Here is a 20827-nt window from a genome sequence, read left to right on the forward strand (position 1 = left end):
ACTGGAGCTACTGACAAAGATGTTTGGTAGGCAACCTTCCAGTGTCTCTAGAAAATAGTGGCTTCTATTGTTGATATCTGCTGGATGCCAGGAACTTTACATATATTATCTCAACTATGTGTAAATACATATAGTTTTTGCAACACAGATGTGAAAACTAAGTCTCAGAGAGGCAATTCACCCAAGGTCTCATAGGTTGGAATTTGAATCTAGACTGGGATTTTAATCCAACATCCGTCTGACTCCGAAGCCCATGAGTTTTTTCTACTGTTTGAAACTATTTCCAGAACATAGTGGTGTTAGCATCAAATGTGGAGAATTCTAGTCCCAAATTTAATACTAAGTAACTGTATGTCCTTAGACAACTCTTTTTTTATCTTCTGGGAGAGAGTGTTGAATACATGCCTTGCCTATATCACATTTTATTAAAAGGATACATGGAACAGTAGGAAAATATTCAGATCACATGAAATGCTCTGCACATGTGTGGAATGTTACCAATTATTAAGTGACATTATAAGATTGCTTCTGCCCCATACTCTATAATGCCTGTATTTCTCATTCACTCATAGTCAAGACTTAGAGAGGAGAGAAAGGCTAAGAGTTTCGGGTTGGAACATTAATACAGAGAGTCTTAAACATGGCCCAAATAACTTTTATTTCCTGAGCCTCAGATTCTTCATCTGTAAATCTGAAAGAGGATTCTCGTAGTCAAAAAACATGACATATCCTAAGTTGCTTATATTAAGCTTTCTCCACCTTGACCAGGGCCACGGATTGCCTGTGTACCACAGGGACCTGGAAATCCAAAAAAAAGTTTGAATATAAGTAGGCTAGGTTCTGTCATCTCATCAGTTGCAAGTGGTGTTCAGCAGTAAGTGAACTGCACTTAATGAATTAAAGATGAAAGAGACAGCAGAGAGCATGAAGGCAGGAAAAAACCTTTTATTTCAAATTTATGGGCTGATTATGTGACAATTTGGAATCTGCAGATCAAAATTTTTCCACTCTTTCTGTAATTGTTTACTTGAAACAGCATGTACTTTTTGAAACGATGGTCACATTGGGAATGGACAGAGAAACCAAACTAAGCCCTCATATTGGTAAACCGCCATTGCTGTATCTTAGCCATTGAGTCTGCTCCAGGAACAGGAACAGAGGGATGATGAGCATAGTGGGTAAGATTAAGGTTGGCTGTGGGTCTGAGGGTCATATTCCAGATTGCAGAAAACCAGCAGCCAGTTTCTCACCCACTTTTTAGCTGTGTGCTCAGGCAAGTTATAGAATCTATGGGTTTGAAAGGACCAGATTCTCTTCATGATGCCCCCTCTTCTCTGATTCTTGGAGCCCCCTACTCCAACTCCCAATTAGGTGGTAATCCTAGCTCTGCTTATTCCCCAGTGATATAGAACTGGTAACTTACTTCATGGAGAGACTCGTCCCATCCCCATCCCCATCCTATCAACTGCATCTTTGGATAGCTTCTTCCTTGTCTCTGAGAACAATGAGAGTCCTTTGGAGCCAGTTATTTACATACTAAGCTTCCCTTCCTCTTTCACTTGACTTAATATCTCAGTGTTTTGTTTTCTGAACTGGAGAATTGCAGTAAAGATGGGATGAAACGATGAATATAAGGTGGGTTTTTTGAGATTTAAATCTCTGTACACCCAGACCACGAAGCCCATGGGCGGAAAGGGTGATGGATCAAGTGTGGTTCCTTAATAGAATTAAGTATGTTAAAAAGGAAAACTGGGGAAATGTAACAGGAAATTCTATTGAGAGTGTTCATGACACTTTTAACTTCATAAGAAGCTAGGCCATGGGTCCAGCTGAGCCAGAAGGAAGATTGAAGCTTAAAGGAAGTTCTGAGGTCTGAGACATAGCAATGGCCAAATTGACCCTCAGCTGGGCTGCTCCAGCTCTGACAGGGATACGGGATGGCTTTTTAATCTTATTCCCAAGCAGAGAAGAAGAGAGTGGTGCATGCTTTCCCAAAGGACCCACAGAGCCCTAAGAGCAGATTCAGCTCAATTGCTACCCTCTCTCTTGCCCCTAAGCCAGCTGCATGTGATGTGCCTGAGATGGCCTGCGCCAGTCCACTGTTTACAGGGGCCTATGGAGCCTCAGATAGAGCCATGAAAAGAAGCAATCCACATATCATGCACCTTAGGGGCTCCTGTTGGAGCCAAATATTTTCTACTTTCAAAAATGTAGATAATGTTGAAACAGAAAGGACCTTTTGAGGGTATTCAACCTAGAATTTCTTGAAAGTGTTATCAAGGGAACTTTTACTGCATCATCTGCAGAGATTGATTAAAATGGAGATCAAATTCAGACCCAATGAATCACACTTTCCAGGAGTGAGCCCAAGAATCTGCATGTTAACATCCCAGGGGATTCTGATGTACCCTGAAATTTGAGAACCTCTGAGAAATGTTGGTGCTCGGTGTGGTCAGTGACCCGATATTCACAAGGTAAAATCTGAAGGCCTCTTACTTCAGCATCATCTGGAGGGATGATAGTTAATGTTGGGGTCTCCTGCTAACCCTCTTGAATCAGAATTTTGTATGTGTGCGAAAGTTTGGGAAGCCCGATGCCTTCATTGTACAAGTAAGGAAACAAGCCCACAGAGAGCGAGTGACTTGCCCATGTGGCCATCGATCTGGATGGTGGCAGAGCTAGGCCCACACCCAGGTCTCCAGACAAATCCAAACAGTTTGCCCTTCTGGTCACCCCTTGAGAGTTATTTATGTCTCAGTTTGGCTTCTGTGGCCACAGCATTCCTCAGAAGGTTTGGAGATCAAGAGTAAAATATACAACTGCTCTGGGTAGTTGCATGACCCTAGGTCAAAGCTCCTCTTCCAAGGGATTACGTAGAACAGTTTGAAATTAAAGCAGTGTAAAGTCAAAAAGCTCTCTTATAAGCAGCAGGGTACTGCTGACTCTTCTCCAAATGGGATCTCAAGGGACTCCAGAGTAAAGTAGTTTTATGTTCGAGGAAACTGTTAACTATGGCTTTGAGCCAGACCAAATACAAACACTAAAATGACCTCTAATAATTTACCAAACCCATTTTTTGTTTTTGTAGTTGAAACACATACCTATTAAATAAAAGCTTAAATGTATGCAGTTGTGTTAGACCTTGTCCAAGCTCACAAGTCTGATCCCTCAAGCCTGTGTATTTCAGGTTTTGGCTCTATCTCTGCTTTTTCTCTTCAAGGCTGTGGTCTGAAACACCTCTGAACTGGCAAGCTTTGTCCCAGGATCCTCTGGGGCAATCCAATATAAGGCCACTGACCTTTAAAGGAGAACAATTTCCAGAATGATGAGGCAAGGTAGATTTTTTTTTTTGGAGGGATTAAGCAATCACCACTGACAACAGTGCCATTGTATGATTTGCGTTTGGACTAATGCTTGTAATCTTAGCAAGTGTTTCACCAGTGCTACATAATTAGGAAAATTGAATGCTGTGCCACCTTGAATACATAATTCTGTAAAGAAACAGAACTCAACAGAGATTCTGGAACTTCTGAGAGTGGAGGAAAGAGAAGGCAAGGAAAGGAAGGAAAATTTAAAATCTCACATTTCCAATCAAAGGACATTGTTATAATAATATAAAGGTCCGTGTAATCTCTTATCTCAATTGTGAAATCATAAACCTCTGTAAAATGGAAGCAATTTTTTTTTCATTAATTTGGTGCCAAAACTCATTTGACAGCAAAACTTGACCTGAATTGTCATGCACTTAGTCTTTATCCTTTTTAGTATGACTATTCAGACATTTTTTTTTTCCCTACAGGAATGTTAATGGCTTAATTATGGGCTGTTTCCCAGACATTGCTGAAGGTATTATATAATAAGCAGTACATACTCCATGTTACCTTTCTAAAAATCTGAAAAAATTTAAATTCTAAAACACAGTCAGGTAACAGCTTGCGGACCTACAATAATAATAGCTAACATTTATGGATGCTGAGTGCAGTGACTCACGCCTGTAATCCCAGCGTTTTGGGAGGCCAAAATGGGTGGATTTTGGAAGGTGGACTGCTTGAGCCCAGGAGTTCAAGACCAGCTTGGGCAACGTGTTGAAACCTCATCTCTTTAAAAAAAAAAAAATAGCCAGGCGAGGTGGTATGTGCCTGTAGTCCTAGCTACCAAGGAGGCTGAGGTGGGAAGATTACCTGAGCCCGGGAGATCGAGGCTGCAATGAGCTGTGAACATGCCACTGCACTTCAGCCTTGACAATAGAGTGAGACTCTGTCTCAAAAAAAAAAAAAAAAAAAATGTATGGCGAACTTGCTATATGCATGAAGCCATGCTAATCTCTCTTCATCTCATTTAATTTTCATAACATTACAAGGCAGGTATTATAATCATGTCTATTTTAAAATTTGGAAACTGATTCTCAGGCTAAATAACTTGCTCAGAATCACACAGCTCATAGATCAAACCAAGTCACTTTGAGTTTAGAAGTGACATCCTTAACTGTTGAACTCTACCACGTGGGAGAGATGAGCAGTAGTGAAGGACAGTGTGGGCTCTTTGTGTGCTTTATGTGGAGGTAGAATAGTGTACCACCCATTCTATGTTATTTGAGAGCCAATTTTCTACCTACAAATATGTCCCCTCCCCATCCCTACTTCTCTGTGATACTGCTAATAATGCTTTATTCTTCGAGATTTATCTGGACAGTGTTGTGCACAAGAGCCACCTACATCAGAAATCAACGGGCCAGCTTGTTAAAATACAGATTCCTGGGATCCATCCCAGACTTATTGAATCAGAATTGCTAGGGACTGGGTCTGAGTTGATTCTTATGACATTAAAGTTTGAGTGAACTGCAAATGCCCTGGGAAAGACTTTTTTTTTTTTTTTTTTTTTTTTTTGACACACAGTCTTGCTCTGTCACCCAGGCTGGAATGCAGTGGCATGATCTTGGCTCACTGCAACCTCTGCCTGCCGGGTTCAAGCGATTCTCCTGCCCCAGACTCCCGAGTAGCTGGGACTACAGGCACGTGCCACCACGCACAGCTAATTTTTTTTTTCTTTTTTTTTTTTTAGTAGAGATGAGGTTTCACCGTGTTAGCCAGGATGGTCTTGATCTCCTGACTTCGTGATCCACCCACCTCGGCCTCCCAAAGTGCTGGGATTACAGGCGTAAGCCACCATGCCCGGCCTGGAAAGGCCAATCATTAACCCTTATTGAACAACATCTTAGCTATAAGTTGACACCTAGCTGGAATGGCAGTAATGAACTCATTGATGGACATCTGGGAAGTGGAAGATGTCTGGAAGACAGATCAGGAAATTAGAAGGGTGAGATATGGAAAGGAAGAAAAAAAGGAGGGTATGATAGTATCTCCCTACTTCGACAATATGTGATAAAGGCAGAGCCTCTCCACTGCGCATTTTTCATCTACATTGGAAACATTTTAGAAGTAAATCTTTCATTTTTTGCCACTCAGAGCACCAATCTGTTATCTCATTGATATAACCACCTTCTGAGGTAAGCAAAATAGTAATCCCGGTCAGGCGCAGTGGCTCACACCTGTAATCCCAGCACTTCGGGAGGCAGAGGCAGGCAGATCACCTGAGGTCAGGAGTTTGAGACCAGTCTGGCCAACAAGGTGAAACTGTGTCACTACTAAAAATACGAGAATTAGCCGGGCATGGTGGCAGGCACCTATAATCCCAGCTATTCGGGAGGCTGAGGCAGGAGATCGCTTGAACCCGGGAGGCGGAGGTTGCAGTGAGCCGAGATTGCACCATTGCACTCCAGCCTGGGGGACAAGAGCGAGACTCTGTCTAAAAAAAATAAATAAATAAAAAGTAATCTTCATTATGTAAAAAAGGAAACCGAGACCTAAATGAGTTCTTCAAGGTCATCCAACTGATTAATGCTGGTGGTTGGATTCATTTTTCTGGCCTCCAATCTTATACTATTCGTCTTCCAATAATTTTTTCATAGGTCTAGAGAAAATGAGCCATCAAATAAAACCTAGGGAAATCAAGTCTTACATTTAAAAAGATTCAATGATACATCATTTTTTCCCACCAGTGGACAATTTAAATATATTTAAATAGCATGCTACACAAGGAAAGGGCAATGAGAGGAATTGAAGTGCAGAATAGTTCAACTGCTATGCCATATGTTTGGGGTTGTTTTTAACTTTTACTGGTTGCTTTATTTTTGTTATCAATGCTGGAAAGACTGCTGAACATTTTGATCTTTTTAATTTTAAGAATATTCAGTTCTTGTTTGCTAGGTTCTCAACCTTACCTCTTAGTCTTGCCTGCGATATCTTAATCATTTCCATGGCAAGAAATTGTGACCTCAGACAGGGACTGGAAAGATAGAAAACATGGATTAACTGCCATCACAGGAATCATATCCCCACAGCAATGCAGGCTAGGCTTGGGGCACTAACGGTCAAGTCCAACCAGTGATTATTCCAGTTCACACTAAGTGCTCTTTAGAGCAGCATTTCTCAAACTTTAACACACATTCTAGTCACCTTGGGAATCTTATTAAAGTGTGAAAAATGATTTGGTAGTTCTGGAGTGAGACCCAAGATTCTGCATTTCTAACAACCTTTCTGGTAGTGCCAATGCCACTTGTTCACAGATCACATTTTGAGGAGCCAGGTACATGAACCGTCATCATGTCCAAGCAGTATATGCAAATGAGCACATTTACGGTCTTGGGGGAACTGCCATTTGGACAACAATCCTGATGAGCATGCCAGCTGTGATATTAACTGGCTGTGTGACCTTGGGAAAACATCTTTACATCTCTGGGTCTCTGTTTTCTTATTTGCAAAATTATGAATTTGGCCTGGATAATCACCTGAGATCACTTTGGGTTGTCAAATTCTTTGACTCTCTGATGGAAAAAAGATACTTTAGAACAGGGGTGTCCAATCTTTTGGCTTCCATGGGCCACATTGGAAGAAGAAGAATTGTCTTGGGCCACACATAAAATACACTAGCACTAATGATACCTGATGAGCTTAAAAAAACAATCACAAAAAATCTCATAATGTTTTAAGAAAGTTTACAAATTTGTGTTGGGCTGCATTCAAAGCCATCTTGGGCTGCATGTGGCCCACCAGCCACAGGTTGACCAAGCTTGCTTTAGAACAAAGGTTTAGTCAGAGGGCAAATTGCTCTTATATTACAAGGAAAAGGAGGGAGGAGAGAAAGGTACTGTGACTGTTGTTGTATATATCTTCTTAATCCCAAGTCCTTTACGTGTTCTAAGGTAACTTATTTCTTCCAAATGTGCAGAACATTGGCCTTTTCCATGAGGAAGAGGCAACATTGAGTGGCAGACAACACTTTTTGGCATCTCTCCAATTCAGCTGTTAGCATCTCCTAGTGTCTTCTTCACAGCTAACAGCTTTGGCTACTTGATCATGACACTCCCTCTCTGATCACAGAGCAAATCCACTGTCTCCATTGGTTTCCAGTACTAGTACTCAATTCTGCTCAATCCCACCTGATTCCAGGAGATATAATGGAGAAGTGCATGAAATCGCCACCTACCATGCAGGTAGAGCCCTCCTTTCTTCAGGCAGAGAATCTGATTCTGCGGCCTCAAATGCAGCATCCAACCACGGAGAACACTGCTAAAAGGGGTCAAGTCATGCCTGCCCTAGCCACCACAGTGATGCCTGTACCATACTCATTTGAGCATCTCACCCAGTTTCATGGTGACCCTGCCAATTGCTCAGAGTTCCTCACTCAGGTGACTACCTACTTGACAGCTCTCCAAATCTCTAATCCTGCAAATGACGCCCAGATCAAACTCTTTTTTGATTACCTATCTCAGCAGTTAGAAAGTTGTGAGATCATATCTGGGCCTGACAAGAGTACCTTACTGAAGCAATATGAGAATTTTATTCTTGAGTTCCAGCAGTCATTTGGTAAACCCACAAAACAGGAAATGAACCCTCTGATGAATGCTAAGTTTGACAAAAGGGACAACTCCTCTCAACAGGACCCTACTACTTTCCACCTCCTTGCTCAAAATCTGATCTGTAATGAAACCAATCAGAGTGGTCAGTTCGAAAAGGCACTAGCTGATCCCAACCAGGATGAAGAGAGTGTCACTGATATGATGGACAATCTTCCAGACCTGATCACTCAGTGCATTCAGTTGGACAAGAAACACAGTGACAGGCCAGAGCTCCTACAGTCAGAGACCCAGCTCCCATTGTTGGCTTCCTTGATCCAACACCAAGCCCTCTTTAGCCCCACAGATCCACCACCCAAGAAAGGGCCTATACAGCTGCGAGAAGGCCAGCAGCCTCTCACCCCAGCCAAACGAGCCCACCAGCAAGAAACTCAGTTGTGCCTCTACTGCAGCCAATCTGGTCACTTCACAAGAGATTGCCTTGCCAAACGTTCTCGAGCTCCAGCAACGACAAATAACACAGCTCACCAGTAAGAGGAGACCAGGAAAGTCACTTTTTAAACTTACATCCCTCTCACTCCCAGCCTTACTTATTTATATCCTGCATTAACTTTTAAAATACAGATGGGGAACTGTGACACCACTTCATAGGCAGTTATGAACTGACACGCTTTGGGGAATTTAAACAATCAGATCTTGTTCATTGGCAAATTACCCCTCACGAAACCTAACCCAAGAATGATGAAAACAATTCACAGGCACTTTCTGCAGTTGGGATTAATTCTCCAAGAGCACCAAAAACCTGCAGGCAAAACTTTGCCTGGTCTGAGCCAATGAAAATAACACTGGAAGCACATTGGGAACCTTATCCTGACCAATGGGTGACATCTGGGTTGAGCTTGTGGCTCAAATCCTGAATCTTGTGTGCCTAGAAATGAGCCCAAGACTTTTACCTTCACCTTTATTGATCTGTATCCTAATTTCCTGTTGGCTTAGAACCTTTGGCTGAAGTCCAAATGACATTCCTATATTCTGCTAATATTCTCCTCCTAGAGTTTGGACCATGCTTCACCTATTGTCTAGGATCTACCTTCAGCATAAATCAACCTTCCTGGAACCACAGCTCTGCCACCCTTCCATAGAGCTATATGTTTTGTTTCCATCTAAAGACTCATGCTTTCCCAACAAACAGAACCTCCTGGCTATTTACAAACCAGATTGAATGGGCATCTGAACACTGCTTGGAACTGTTGGTCCCTTTCTTTGCAGGCTAGCCCATCAGGCAGGTGTATGCTTTTAGCCAAGCCCGCCAATTCCAGCTTACTCCTCTCTTCTCCAACAACCCTACTTGAGGTTCCAGCATGTCTTATAGCCAAGTCAATATGCTCTAGGATAAGGATTTCTGAAAGGTATTTAGTGAGAGTTGGGGATGGTGTGTCATAATTACTGTGTCTGTAGCATGTCCTTGCTGCCTTGGACAAGGGACCTGGCCAAATAAATCTCCACTGAAGACTGACAGCCAGACCCTGCAGTAGTTTCTAACTCTAGAAGCTTCAATGTAGTCACCATCTAGGATTACTACTCATTGCTATTGAGCTCTACCTTTATGGACCACATCTGAGGTCCTTCATCTAATTGAGGATCTTAAAAAACAATGAATGGCAAACAACTTCCTACACTATCTCATCTGAAAAATCCTGGGGCACATACATTAAAACCATCTGTGCACAAAACTCAGGAAGTCGGAGTTTTATTGCTTATGTTTTACTCTTGGTACACACCAGCTTTGTGTAGATTTCTGATGCTTCTGAACAAAAGTAGTGTTATGCTAGAAAGGCACAACTCCCTAAAATGTTAAAACTATTTAGCAATGATCACTGCTGGTAATTATCAGCCCTCTGTTCCCTGCTTCTTGTTGCTGATGTATGTCCCCAAAATGGATATCCTGGAGAAATATCAGTAATCACATATTCCCTAGCAACCATCAAGGCCTCTCAGAACATGAAATCCCATTGTACTTTGGCTTTGTTTCTGGAGAATTATGCTAACTTTGACAATACTTAAACCTGGCTAGGACCTTACTACTCTGATTCTGTAGCACCAATAAATAGATATTTTCACCTTGTGCCTTGCTAGCCACTGTGCCAATTCTTATTTGCATTCACGAAGGGTTTCTTTTAACAACGGCTCGCTGTACAACCACATTACTCTATATGCTCCCACAACAGAGACCTGAGTTAACATATTCCAGTTATGCTAAGAAATTCCGACTATAGTACTGGGATTGTATGAGATCCTCTAGCAAGTAGAGCTATTGAAATTACAGTGACTCTGAAATTACCTGGAAGTATCTTGTTCTACCTCCATCAATTCTATAATAAAGGACTGACCTCATGGCCTCTAGTCACTTTCCTTACCAAACCCAGTATGGTCTTGGAATGCTGGTAGGAGCATTCAGTTGGCTTAATCAACAATCTTTCCTTATTTTAGGTTCACAATTCATCATTTTGGGTTCTTTCCCAGAGATATATCATTTTATTTCCTGTTTGGATTTTCTCTTTGCAGCAACATTACCTTCTTTCCTTAGAAATCTTCAGACTTCATAGCCTCTCAGAAAATATAACCAATCCAGGGCTATGAACTTCAGTTCACCCTCCACTTCTGGGGGTTCCTTGTTGAGGTGCTCCAAATCAAAGACCTCTTGTACACTGTGCAATACAATCCAGCAGCCAGACTGAGCATATGAATGGGATGCTGGAATAATGCTTTACTGCCTACTAGCTAGCAACCATTTTACCAATTCAAAATTTTTGTTATAATGACACCATCCATTATATGCCATCCACTTCAACTAGAATGACTCATGATTTAGCATAAAGAGAGTTACAAGGGTGTGTCCTAAGAAATCATAGCTATGTGAATTTCTCTGAGAGTGAAACTACTTAGAATCTACAGAGAACAGATGAGATATAACCTACTCAAAGATGGAGTCAGCAACTGCAAAAGCTTGGGGAACCACCAGATCCAAACAAGGTTGTAGCTTTAAGGAAGCAGATCTGCTACATATTGATGCCACCCAGCAAGATAGAATCTAATCATTTAATGATAAGTCTGAAGAAAAATTTGTCAACAAGAAAATAGTATTCATGGAGCACAGAAAAGCAAGACGTTAAACAGAACGTTGGTAATCCCCCTAGATTCAGAGATGAGTTGTTGACCAGCAGACTGTTTGGTGTGTCCACCCCTGCAATGGCCATCCCAATTTGTGTCAGCCATTAAGATGGTCACCTAACTCCATTGCTCTGATTCCATGCTCTCAAAGTAATTTGATTGTAATTACTTTCCCTTATAAACTTTGTTAGGGAGAGAAAATTTGCTAACCAGCTGACATGTGTGTTCTAGCCTATTTCAGAGTTAATTCTCATTATAATTGAATAAATTGGTGTTTGGCTTATACGTCAGTTTTTGTGGGTTTAAATAGTACCAGTCCTCCTGATTCTAATTACCTCTGAGTACACGGAAAAAAATAAGATTCTCACTCTGCAAAGTCAGCACCATAGTGTGAATCATAGTGAGTCTACTGAACATTGGCCTCCTTGGGAACTTCGCCTCAACAGTCAGCCAGCTTCCCTTATCTCCCTCATTTGTCTACAGCTGTAATAAAATTTCTAAATACCTACAGTTTTCACTTTCTGCATTTACCTTCACTTGCATCCAGAAGCATGGTACCTGCCATAAGCAATTGCCTTTTACAATATTTCTGAGTTCAGTCTACCTGTCAGAATAATCTGTCATGGATGAAACATAACACATGACTGTAGACATGAGCCACTGAAATGCACCATTAGAGAGGGAAAACTGCATGATTAGCCTCATTCTCATCACCTCCATTCTGTCCAGATGACAATGCACAAGACCCATACTTTCACTTTCCTTACTTTTACCCAGGATGACACAACAAACATCACCTTTTTTTTGAATTCTAGAAGATAATCTCTAGAATAATCTCTAGAATGATGATTGTCACATCTTCTTGCCTGTGACCACGATAGTCATCTCTGAAGCAAAATAAATAATTTAGGATACACAGAATTTCTACCACCATCTGGGCAAAATCTAACATCTCACGCCCTTAAAAGGGCTCTGGGTGCTTGTTTCATATCCATAAAGCCCCGTCACATTGGTATCACATCAGTGGCTGTTTCATTGCCTCCCTATGATGGCCCAAACTTCATTTGGGTTGTGGGGTGGGGGGAGGGGGGAGGGATAGCATTAGGAGATATACCTAATGTTAAATGACGAGTTAATGGGTGCAGCACACCAACATGGCACATGTATACATATGTAACAAACCTGCACGTTGTGCACATGCACCCTAAAACTTAAAGTATAATGAAAAAAAAAAAGAAAAAAGAAAAATCTTCAAGAGAATTTAGTGTCATGGATCTTCAGTGTCATCTTGCGGCAAGAGTCACTGGCCACATTTCAAAAACAAGAGTCCCAGAAGTGAGTTACACCATTTGGTAGAGTCAGGAGAACTATCTTGGTCAACTTGTCTTAGTACCCAGACCACACTGTCCCGTCATTTGCAGCCACTATGGTTTTGAGCATTCATGCTTATTGGTATAACTTCCTGTTATCAGCTGTGATTCTTAGATCTGTTTGGACTTGCTTCCTGCTCATTGATTTCTAGCATTTACTCTACATGGCCCTGGTTCTCTTATCTAGCCTGCTCAGTGATAAGTCAGTTGTGACTGTATTCCAAAAACCCCATTTGCTTCACAGTAACCCAGTGAAGGACTTTGTAGAATTTCAGCCTTCCCTGTACATAGAAGACTCATCCCTTTAGACATAAAATGTGGGTTGGGGACATCTAGGGAAAGGAAACTAATAGTTGGTGAATGCCTACTTTATGCCAGGCACTGTGCTGAAAGCTTTATTAATAATGCCTATTTAAATATCATATCACTGAAAGATGGAATATCCATTTCTGGCATTTAATGCTCACCACACCTTTATGAGATAGGTGTTATAAATTCAATTTAAAGATGATGAAACTAAGGTTTAGAACAGTTAGGCAACCTTCCCAAATTCATCAAGCAGTAAGTGGTTGAACTAGAATTTGAAAGCATATCTTTTTGATGCCAGAGCATTGTGATCTCAGAAGAGGGAAACTCTCTAATTCACACCCCTCCTGATTACCATAACTTGCTCAATTACACATCCCATAACCGCTTCATGAAGACAGGATACTCTAGTAACTGGTATTCACATAGCCACTGATTCAAACTCTTGTTCTAAACAACAGCCTACAAAGGAAGCATGAAACAAATCAATGCCTTCTAGGAATTTGTAATTTCATTTGTGTTTCTAATGAGTTGGGGAAAATTCCTTGACATCTCTAAAAATACACTGAATCTACATTATCTGATTGGGTAGGCTCTTGCTTTTTGAGGCAGGATTTTAACAAAGGTTTCTGACTAACATAAAGGCTTTATATTTCAGTAGCTCTTCATACAAAGCCATTGAGTCCTTTTGAAAAATGATGTTTATAGTGGCTGCAGGAATGCCAGGAGACAATTTCAGTTTCTTCTGATTATTGTTATCTGCTATGGTCATTGGAAAATCAATATTAAAATAGGAGTTTGGTTAATTCAGAGAGCAGTTAACCATTTAAATTTGAGAACTCCCTTCATGGTGTCAACCTAAGGGAATATCCGGTCTAACAATCTGACTCTGAAGAGAATTTATGAGAAGATAGCCTTGTTCTCTTTGACATTAACCGCGAGTTTGGGAACGACCATCAAACATCATTTTTCCCTTAATTGCCTATGATAATTCTATCATCCATGAGTTTTTTATTAAATCTGCTTGTTTTCAGCCTGTAACATCTCATGGGGCAATGGTGACCACATGTTTAATACCTGCCATTTAAATCAGACTTCCCTTTACATGCATTAACTTCACCTATGTATAATGTAAAGGTATCCCCCATTCCATTCAATTATTCCAGGATATGAAGGAGTCTGTGTTGATGCTGTCACCTTATGCTTGGTTTTAGAGGCATGAAATAATAAGTTACTGAGCATTTATTATATGCCAAGTATAAGAGTGGTGGAATTATGTGCATAATTTCCACAATAGCCTCATGAGAAACACACTATCAGTATTCTCATTTTACAGGTGAAAACAAGTAAACTCACAGAGTTTAAGTAACATGTCCAAGATCACTAGCTAATAGGTCATAGAGCCAGGATTCATATTTGGGTCTCTCTAACAGAAAAAGCCATGTTCTTCACTACTATACTACCTGTCCTTCCCAGGTTAGTGTACTAGGCTGAAACATCCTCATCTTTTTAGTGTATGCTCATGTATTCACTCATTTAGACCAGTAAACATCCATCATGCCCCTTTCAAACTTTCACCCACTCTGTTGTCTTTAGCAGAGGACAATCATTACAAATGTACCCAGCATTCCAGATGTGGGCGCTAAATACATTTGAACAAGATACAATTTACTTTTTTATTACTAATGCTTCCTAAAAATGATTCCAAAAACTTCTTGGCCTTTCTGGGTTTTGTCCATACCTTGAGAAAAAAAGTCATTGTAGATTCTTCCTTGAGAGCCACAAGTCTCTTCACTGAGTTGAAATTGATGACACAGAGTACATTACTTTAAAAATGTAGTTGGGGATTTGCTTCCAAGATGGCTGAATAGGAACAGCTCCAGTCTACAGCTCCCAGCGAGATCAACGCAGAAGACGGGTGATATCTGCATTTCCAACTGAGGTACATGGCTCGTCTCAGTGGGACTGGTTGGACAGTGGTTGCAGCCCACAGAAGGTGAGCCAAATCAGGGTGGGGCATCACCTCACCCAGGAAGTGCAAGGGGTCGGGGATTTCCCTTTCCCAGCCAAGGGAAGCCATGAGTGACTGTACTTGGAGGAGCGGTACACTCCTGCCCAAATACTGCACATTTTCCACAGTCTGCACAACTGGTAGACCAGGAGATCCCCTCCTGTACCTGACTCGGCAGGCCACATGCCCATGGAGCCTTGCTCGCTGCTAGCGCAGCAGTCTGAGATCAATCTGGGACATGGAAGCTTGGCGAAGGGAGGGGCATCTGTCACTGCTGAGGCTTAAGTACGTGGTTCCATGCTCACAGTGTAAACAAAGCAGCAGGAAAGCTCGAACTGGGTGGAGCAACTGCAGCTCAGCAAGGCCTACTGCCTCTCTAGATTCCACCTCTGGGGGCAGGGCATATCTGAGCAAAAGGCAGCAGACAGCTTCTACAGACTTAAATGTCCCTGCCTGACAGCTCTGAAGAAAGCAGTGGTTCTCCCAGCAGGGCATTTGAGCTCCAATAATGGACAGACTGTCTCCTCAAGTGTGTCCCTGGCCCCCATGTAGCCTGACTGGGAGACACCTCCCAGTAGGGTCCGACAGACACCTTATACAGGCAGGTGGCCCTCTGGGACAAAGCTTCCAGAGGAAGGATCAGGCAGCAATATTTGCTGTTCTGCAAACTCCACTGGTGATACCCAGGAAAACAGTCTGGAGTGGACCTCCAGCAAACTCCAACAGACCTGCAGCTGAGGGGCCTGTCTATTAGAAGGAAAACTAACAAAAAGAAAGGAATAGCATCAACATCAACAAAAAAGACATCCACACAAAAACCCGATCCTTAGGTCACCAACATCAAAGACCAAAGGTAGATAAAACCACAAAGATGGGTAGAAATCAGAGAAAAAAGGCTGAAAATTGCAAAAACCAGAGCACCTCTTCTCCTCCAAAGGAACACAACTCCTCGCCAGCAAGGGAACAAAACTGGACAGAGAATGAGTTTGATGAGTTGACAGAAGTAGGCTTCAGAAGGATAGCAATAACAAACTTTTGCGAGCTAGAGGAGCATGTTCTAACCCATCACAAGGAAGCTAAAAACCTTGAAAGAAGGTTAGATGAATGGCTAACTAGAATAACCAGTGTAGAGAAGAGCTTAAATGACCTGATGGAGCTGAAAACCACAGTACAAGAACTTCATGAAGCCTATACAAGCTTCAATAGCCAATTCAATCAAGCAGAAAAAAGGATATTCAGTGATGGAAGATCAAGTTAATGAAACAAAGCAAGAAGACAAGATTAAAGAAAAAAGACTGAAAAGAAATGAACAAGGCCTCCAAGAAATATGGGACTATATGAAAAGACCAAATCTACATCTGATTCCTGTACCAGAAAGTGACAGGGAGAATGGAACCAACTCAGAAAACACTCTTCAGGATATTACCCAGGAGAACTTCCCCAACCTAGAAGGCAGGCCAACATTCAAATTCAGGAAATACAGAGAACACCACAAAGATACTCCTTGAGAAGAGCAAACCCAAGACACATAATAGTCAGATTCACCAAGGTTGAAATGAAGGAAAAAATATTAAGGGCAGCCAGAGAGAAAGGTTGGGTTACCCACAAAGGGAAGCCCATCAGACTAACAGCTGAACTCTCGGCAGAAACCCTACAAGCCAGAAGAGAGTGGGGTCCAATATCCAACATTCTTAAGAAAAGAATTTTCAACCCAGAATTTCATATCCAGCCAAACTAAGCTTCATAAGTGAAGGAGAAATAAAATCCTTTACAGACAAGCAAATGCTGAGAGATTTTGTCACCACTAGGCCTGACTTACAAGAGCTCCTGAAGGAAGCACTAAACATGGAAAGAAACAACCAGTACCAGCCACTGCAAAAACATGCCAAATTGTAAAGACCATTGACACTATGAAGAAACTGCATCAACTAATTGGCAAAATAACCAGCTAGCATCATAATGACAGGATTAAATTCACACATAACAATATTAACCTTAAATGTAAATGGGCTAAATGCCCCAGTTAAAAGACACAGACTGGCAAATTGGATAAAGAGTCAAGACCCAGTGGTGTGCTGTGTTCAGGAGACCTATCTCACATGCAAAGACACACATAGGCTCAAAATAAAGGGATGGAGGGAGATCTACCAAGCAAACTGAAAGCAAAAAAATGCATGGGTTGCAATCCTGGTGTTGATAAAGCAGACTTTAAACCAACAAAGATCAAAAGAGACAAAGAAGGCCATTTTATAATGGTAAAGGGATCAATTCAACAAGAAGAGCTAACTATCCTAAACATATATGCACCCAATACAGGAGCACCCAGATTCATAAAGCAAGTTCTTAGATACCTACAAAGAGATTTAGGCTCCCACACAATAATAAAGGGAGACTTTAACACCCCACTATCAATATTAGACAGATCAACAAGACAAAACATTAACAAGGATATTCAGGACTTGAACTCTGCTCTGGACCAAGCAGACCTAATAGACATCTACAGAACTCTCCCCCCCAAATCAACAGAATATACATTCTTCTCAGCACCACATCGCACATTTTCTAAAATTGACCACATAATTGGAAGTAAAGCACTCCTCAGCAAATGTAAAAGAACAGAAATCACAACAAACTGTCTCTCAGAACACAGTGCAATCAAATTAGAACTCAGGATAAAGACTCACTCAAAACTGCACAACTACATGGAAACTGAACAACCTGCTCCTGAATGACTACTGGGTAAATAAGGAAATGAAGGCAGGAATAAAGATACTCTTTGAAACCAATGAGAACAAAGACCCAACTTACCAGAATCTCTGGGACACATTTAAAGCAGTATGTAGAGGGTAATTTATAGCACTAAATGCCCACAAGAGAAAGCAGGAGAGATCTAAAATCAACACCCTAACATCACAATTAAAGGAACCAGAGAAGCAAGACCAAACAAATTCAAAAGCTAGCAGAAGACAAGAAATAACTAAGATCAGAGCAGAACTGAAGGAGATAGAGACACAAAAAAACCTTCAAAAATTCAACAAATCTAGGAGCTGGCTTTTTGAAAAGATCAGCAAAATAGATAGACTGCTAGCAAGACATATAAAGAAGAAAAGGGAGAAGAATCAAACAGATGCAATAAAAAATGATCAAGGGGACATTACCACTGATCCCACAGAAATACAAACTATGCCACAAAATATAAGGGATGCAAAGAAGTGAAAGGCAAGGTCTTGAGACTTGAAAATCTTACCATATGATTGAGAAGACAAGAAGGAAACAAAGCAAACAATGCAAGGAAATGACTGGTTTTGTTTCTAAACTTTCAAGGTCATCAAGGTCCCCTGTGAGACTTTGTTCAGTTCCCAGGCTGTGCAGCCCTTGGCTGTCCTGTAGGGGTTTCTTGTCCTCCCATATTCAGCCCTGCATTAACCAATACCGACCACAGATAGAAGAGGTTTAAAGAAATCTATCCTGATGTCACAACTCCTTCAACATTTGAGCTGGTGGTACAATTTGTGGGAACAAAGACAAAGTGAAGATATGGAGCCTGTAGTTTAAAAAGCAGGGGGAGAAAAGTATCATTAAAGGTACTACATAATTTGTTTCTCATGTAGTCTCACTCTTACCCTATCATAGTAAGAGATTTTTTTCCATTAAAAAAAAATTCAAACCTACAGAAACCCTGAAAGAAAGTGTGGTGTAAACCTGGTATACATTTGTATTAGTTTCCTATGGCTGTTGCAACAAATTACTACAAATTTGATGGCTTACAAGAACAGAAATTTATTTTTTCACTGTTCTGGAGGCTGTAAGTCTGAGATCAGAGTGGTGGTAGAGCCAAGCTCCCTATAAGAAAGAAGTATCTTTCTTTTCCTCTTCCAGCTTCTGATGACTCCTGGCATTCCTTGGATTGTGGCAGTAAAATTCTGATCTCCGATTCTGTCTCTACATGGCCTTATTCTTTGTGCCTCTCTCTACTTTCTCTTCTAAGGACACAGGTCATTGGATTTAGCCACCCTAAATCCAGTATAATATCATCTTGAGATCCTTAATTTAATTATATGTACAAAGACTGTACTGTCCAAATAAGTTCACATTCACAGATACCAGGAATTAGGACTTGGAAATATCTTTTGGGGGGTGTTGAGGCAGGGGATACTCTTCAACCCACTACAACCCTTTAGCTAGATTCACCAATTTTTAATATTTTGCAAGATTTTTTTTTGCTTTCTCTGTCTCTACCATTCTCTCTCTCTCTCCCTCTTTCTCTTTCTCTGAAAATTGCAAATATCATGGCACTTCAACTCTAAATATTTCAACAGGCACCTCTAAACATAAGGGATTTTTCCACATGACACTTGGGAAATTTAACATTAATACAATAGTATCATCTACTATTCACTTCATATTTTATTTTTCCATTTCTCCTAAAATTGTCTTTAATAATTTTGTTTATGACTCAGGATTCAATTGAAGTCCACCTACTGCATTTAGGTTGTGAAGTCTCTTTAGTTTCTTTTAATCTTGATTAGTCTCCTGCTATTTTTGTTGCTAGTTTGATTTTCATGACATTGATAGTTTCCGAAAGCCCAGGTCTATTCCATAATGTATAATATGCCACATTCTGGAATTTTCTGATAGTTTCTTCATGATTATATTCAAGTTAAATGTTTTGAAAAAGGCCACTACATAGGTAATGCCCAGAGTGTTGGTTTGTCCCTATATTGCTGATTCTGGGTTTGAGCCCATGGTTAAGTAATGAATCTATCAGATCTCTACACTGTAAATGTATCTTTGTTCTTTGACAGTTAAAATTAAATGTGGGGTGATACCCTGAGACCTTTTGACTGTCTATCCTAACAACTCTTTACCCAATAGCTTTAACCTCCAGTAATGATCTATGCTTATACTTGCTATCACACTGGGGTGATGTAAAATGGTAACTTACTAATTCTACCATTCTTTCTACATTTATTAGCTGACATTCTTCCATAAAGAAGAAGGGCTTCCTCTCTTCCTCTTTCTTTCTTTACTATTATTGTAGAATTAATAATTATTTTACTATCCAATGCAATATTAATTTATTTTCCTTCCTGACATTCCAAGATGTTCTTTTATCATTTTCTTTCTGCTTCAATAACTTCTTGAAACAGAAAAGTTCTATTATGGTGGGTCTATTAACAACAAGTTTTCTTTGTTTGTCTTCATCTAAGAATTTTGATTTCCCTTTCATTCCTGTAAGATAATTTTGCTGGATATGGGACTTATGGTTGATAGTTTATTATTATTATTATTAGTCAATAAGTCTTATGCCATTTCCCTCTGGCCTCATGATTTCTGATGAAAAATCGGCTGTCATTTGATTTTTTCCCCACTCTAGGTAAACTGTTATTTGTCTCTTACTGATTTCAATATTTTTTCTGCCTTTCATTTTCGAAAGTTTGACTATGGTGTCTCTTGGAGTGAATCCCTTTGGGTTTATCCTGTTTGGGATTGCTAAACTTCTTGAATATGTACTGTAATATTCTTGCTAAATTTAGAAAGTTTCAGTCATTATTTCCTTGAGTATATTTTCAGTTCTGCCTCTTTCCATTCTCTGAGACTCCAGTAACATGGATATTAGATCTTTTGCTATAGGCTCACAAGTCTCTGAGGCTCTGTTCAGTTTTTAAATTCTGTTTTCTCTCTGTTGTTCAGGTTGGTTAATTGCTATTGTTTTACCTTCCAGTTCTTTGATTATTTCCTCTGTCCCTTCTGTTGTGCTATTGAGCCCATCCATTGAGGTTTTTTTTTCTTTTTTTTTATTATTATTATACTTTAAGTTTTATGGTACATGTGCGCAATGTGCAGGTTAGTTACATATGTATACATGTGCCATGCTGCTGCGCTGCACCCACTAACTCGTCATCTAGCATTAGGTATATCTCCCAATGCTATCCCTCCCCCATCCCCCCACCCCACAACAGTCCCTGAAGTGTGATGTTCCCCTTCCTGTGTCCATGTGTTCTCATTGTTCAATTCCCACCTATGAGTGAGAATATGCGGTGTTTGGTTTTT

The 20827-nt window shown here is 40.6% G+C and overlaps 1 protein-coding gene across 1 annotated transcript in view; it reads left to right on the forward strand.

Moving 5' to 3' along the window:
• Window positions 1-10309, forward strand: part of RTL4 (retrotransposon Gag like 4) — a 379550-nt gene extending 369241 nt beyond the window's left edge. The window contains exon 3 of the mRNA XM_054471097.1: window positions 7288-10309. Coding sequence (XP_054327072.1) covers window positions 7517-8449 — 933 coding nt within the window. The 5' untranslated portion in view covers window positions 7288-7516 and the 3' untranslated portion in view covers window positions 8450-10309. The remainder of the gene's footprint in view (window positions 1-7287) is intronic.
• Window positions 10310-20827: the final 10518 nt, after the last annotated feature.

This window comes from Pongo pygmaeus, chromosome X (assembly GCF_028885625.2).
Source record: "Pongo pygmaeus isolate AG05252 chromosome X, NHGRI_mPonPyg2-v2.0_pri, whole genome shotgun sequence".
In the NCBI taxonomy this organism is placed as follows: Eukaryota; Metazoa; Chordata; class Mammalia; order Primates; family Hominidae; genus Pongo; species Pongo pygmaeus.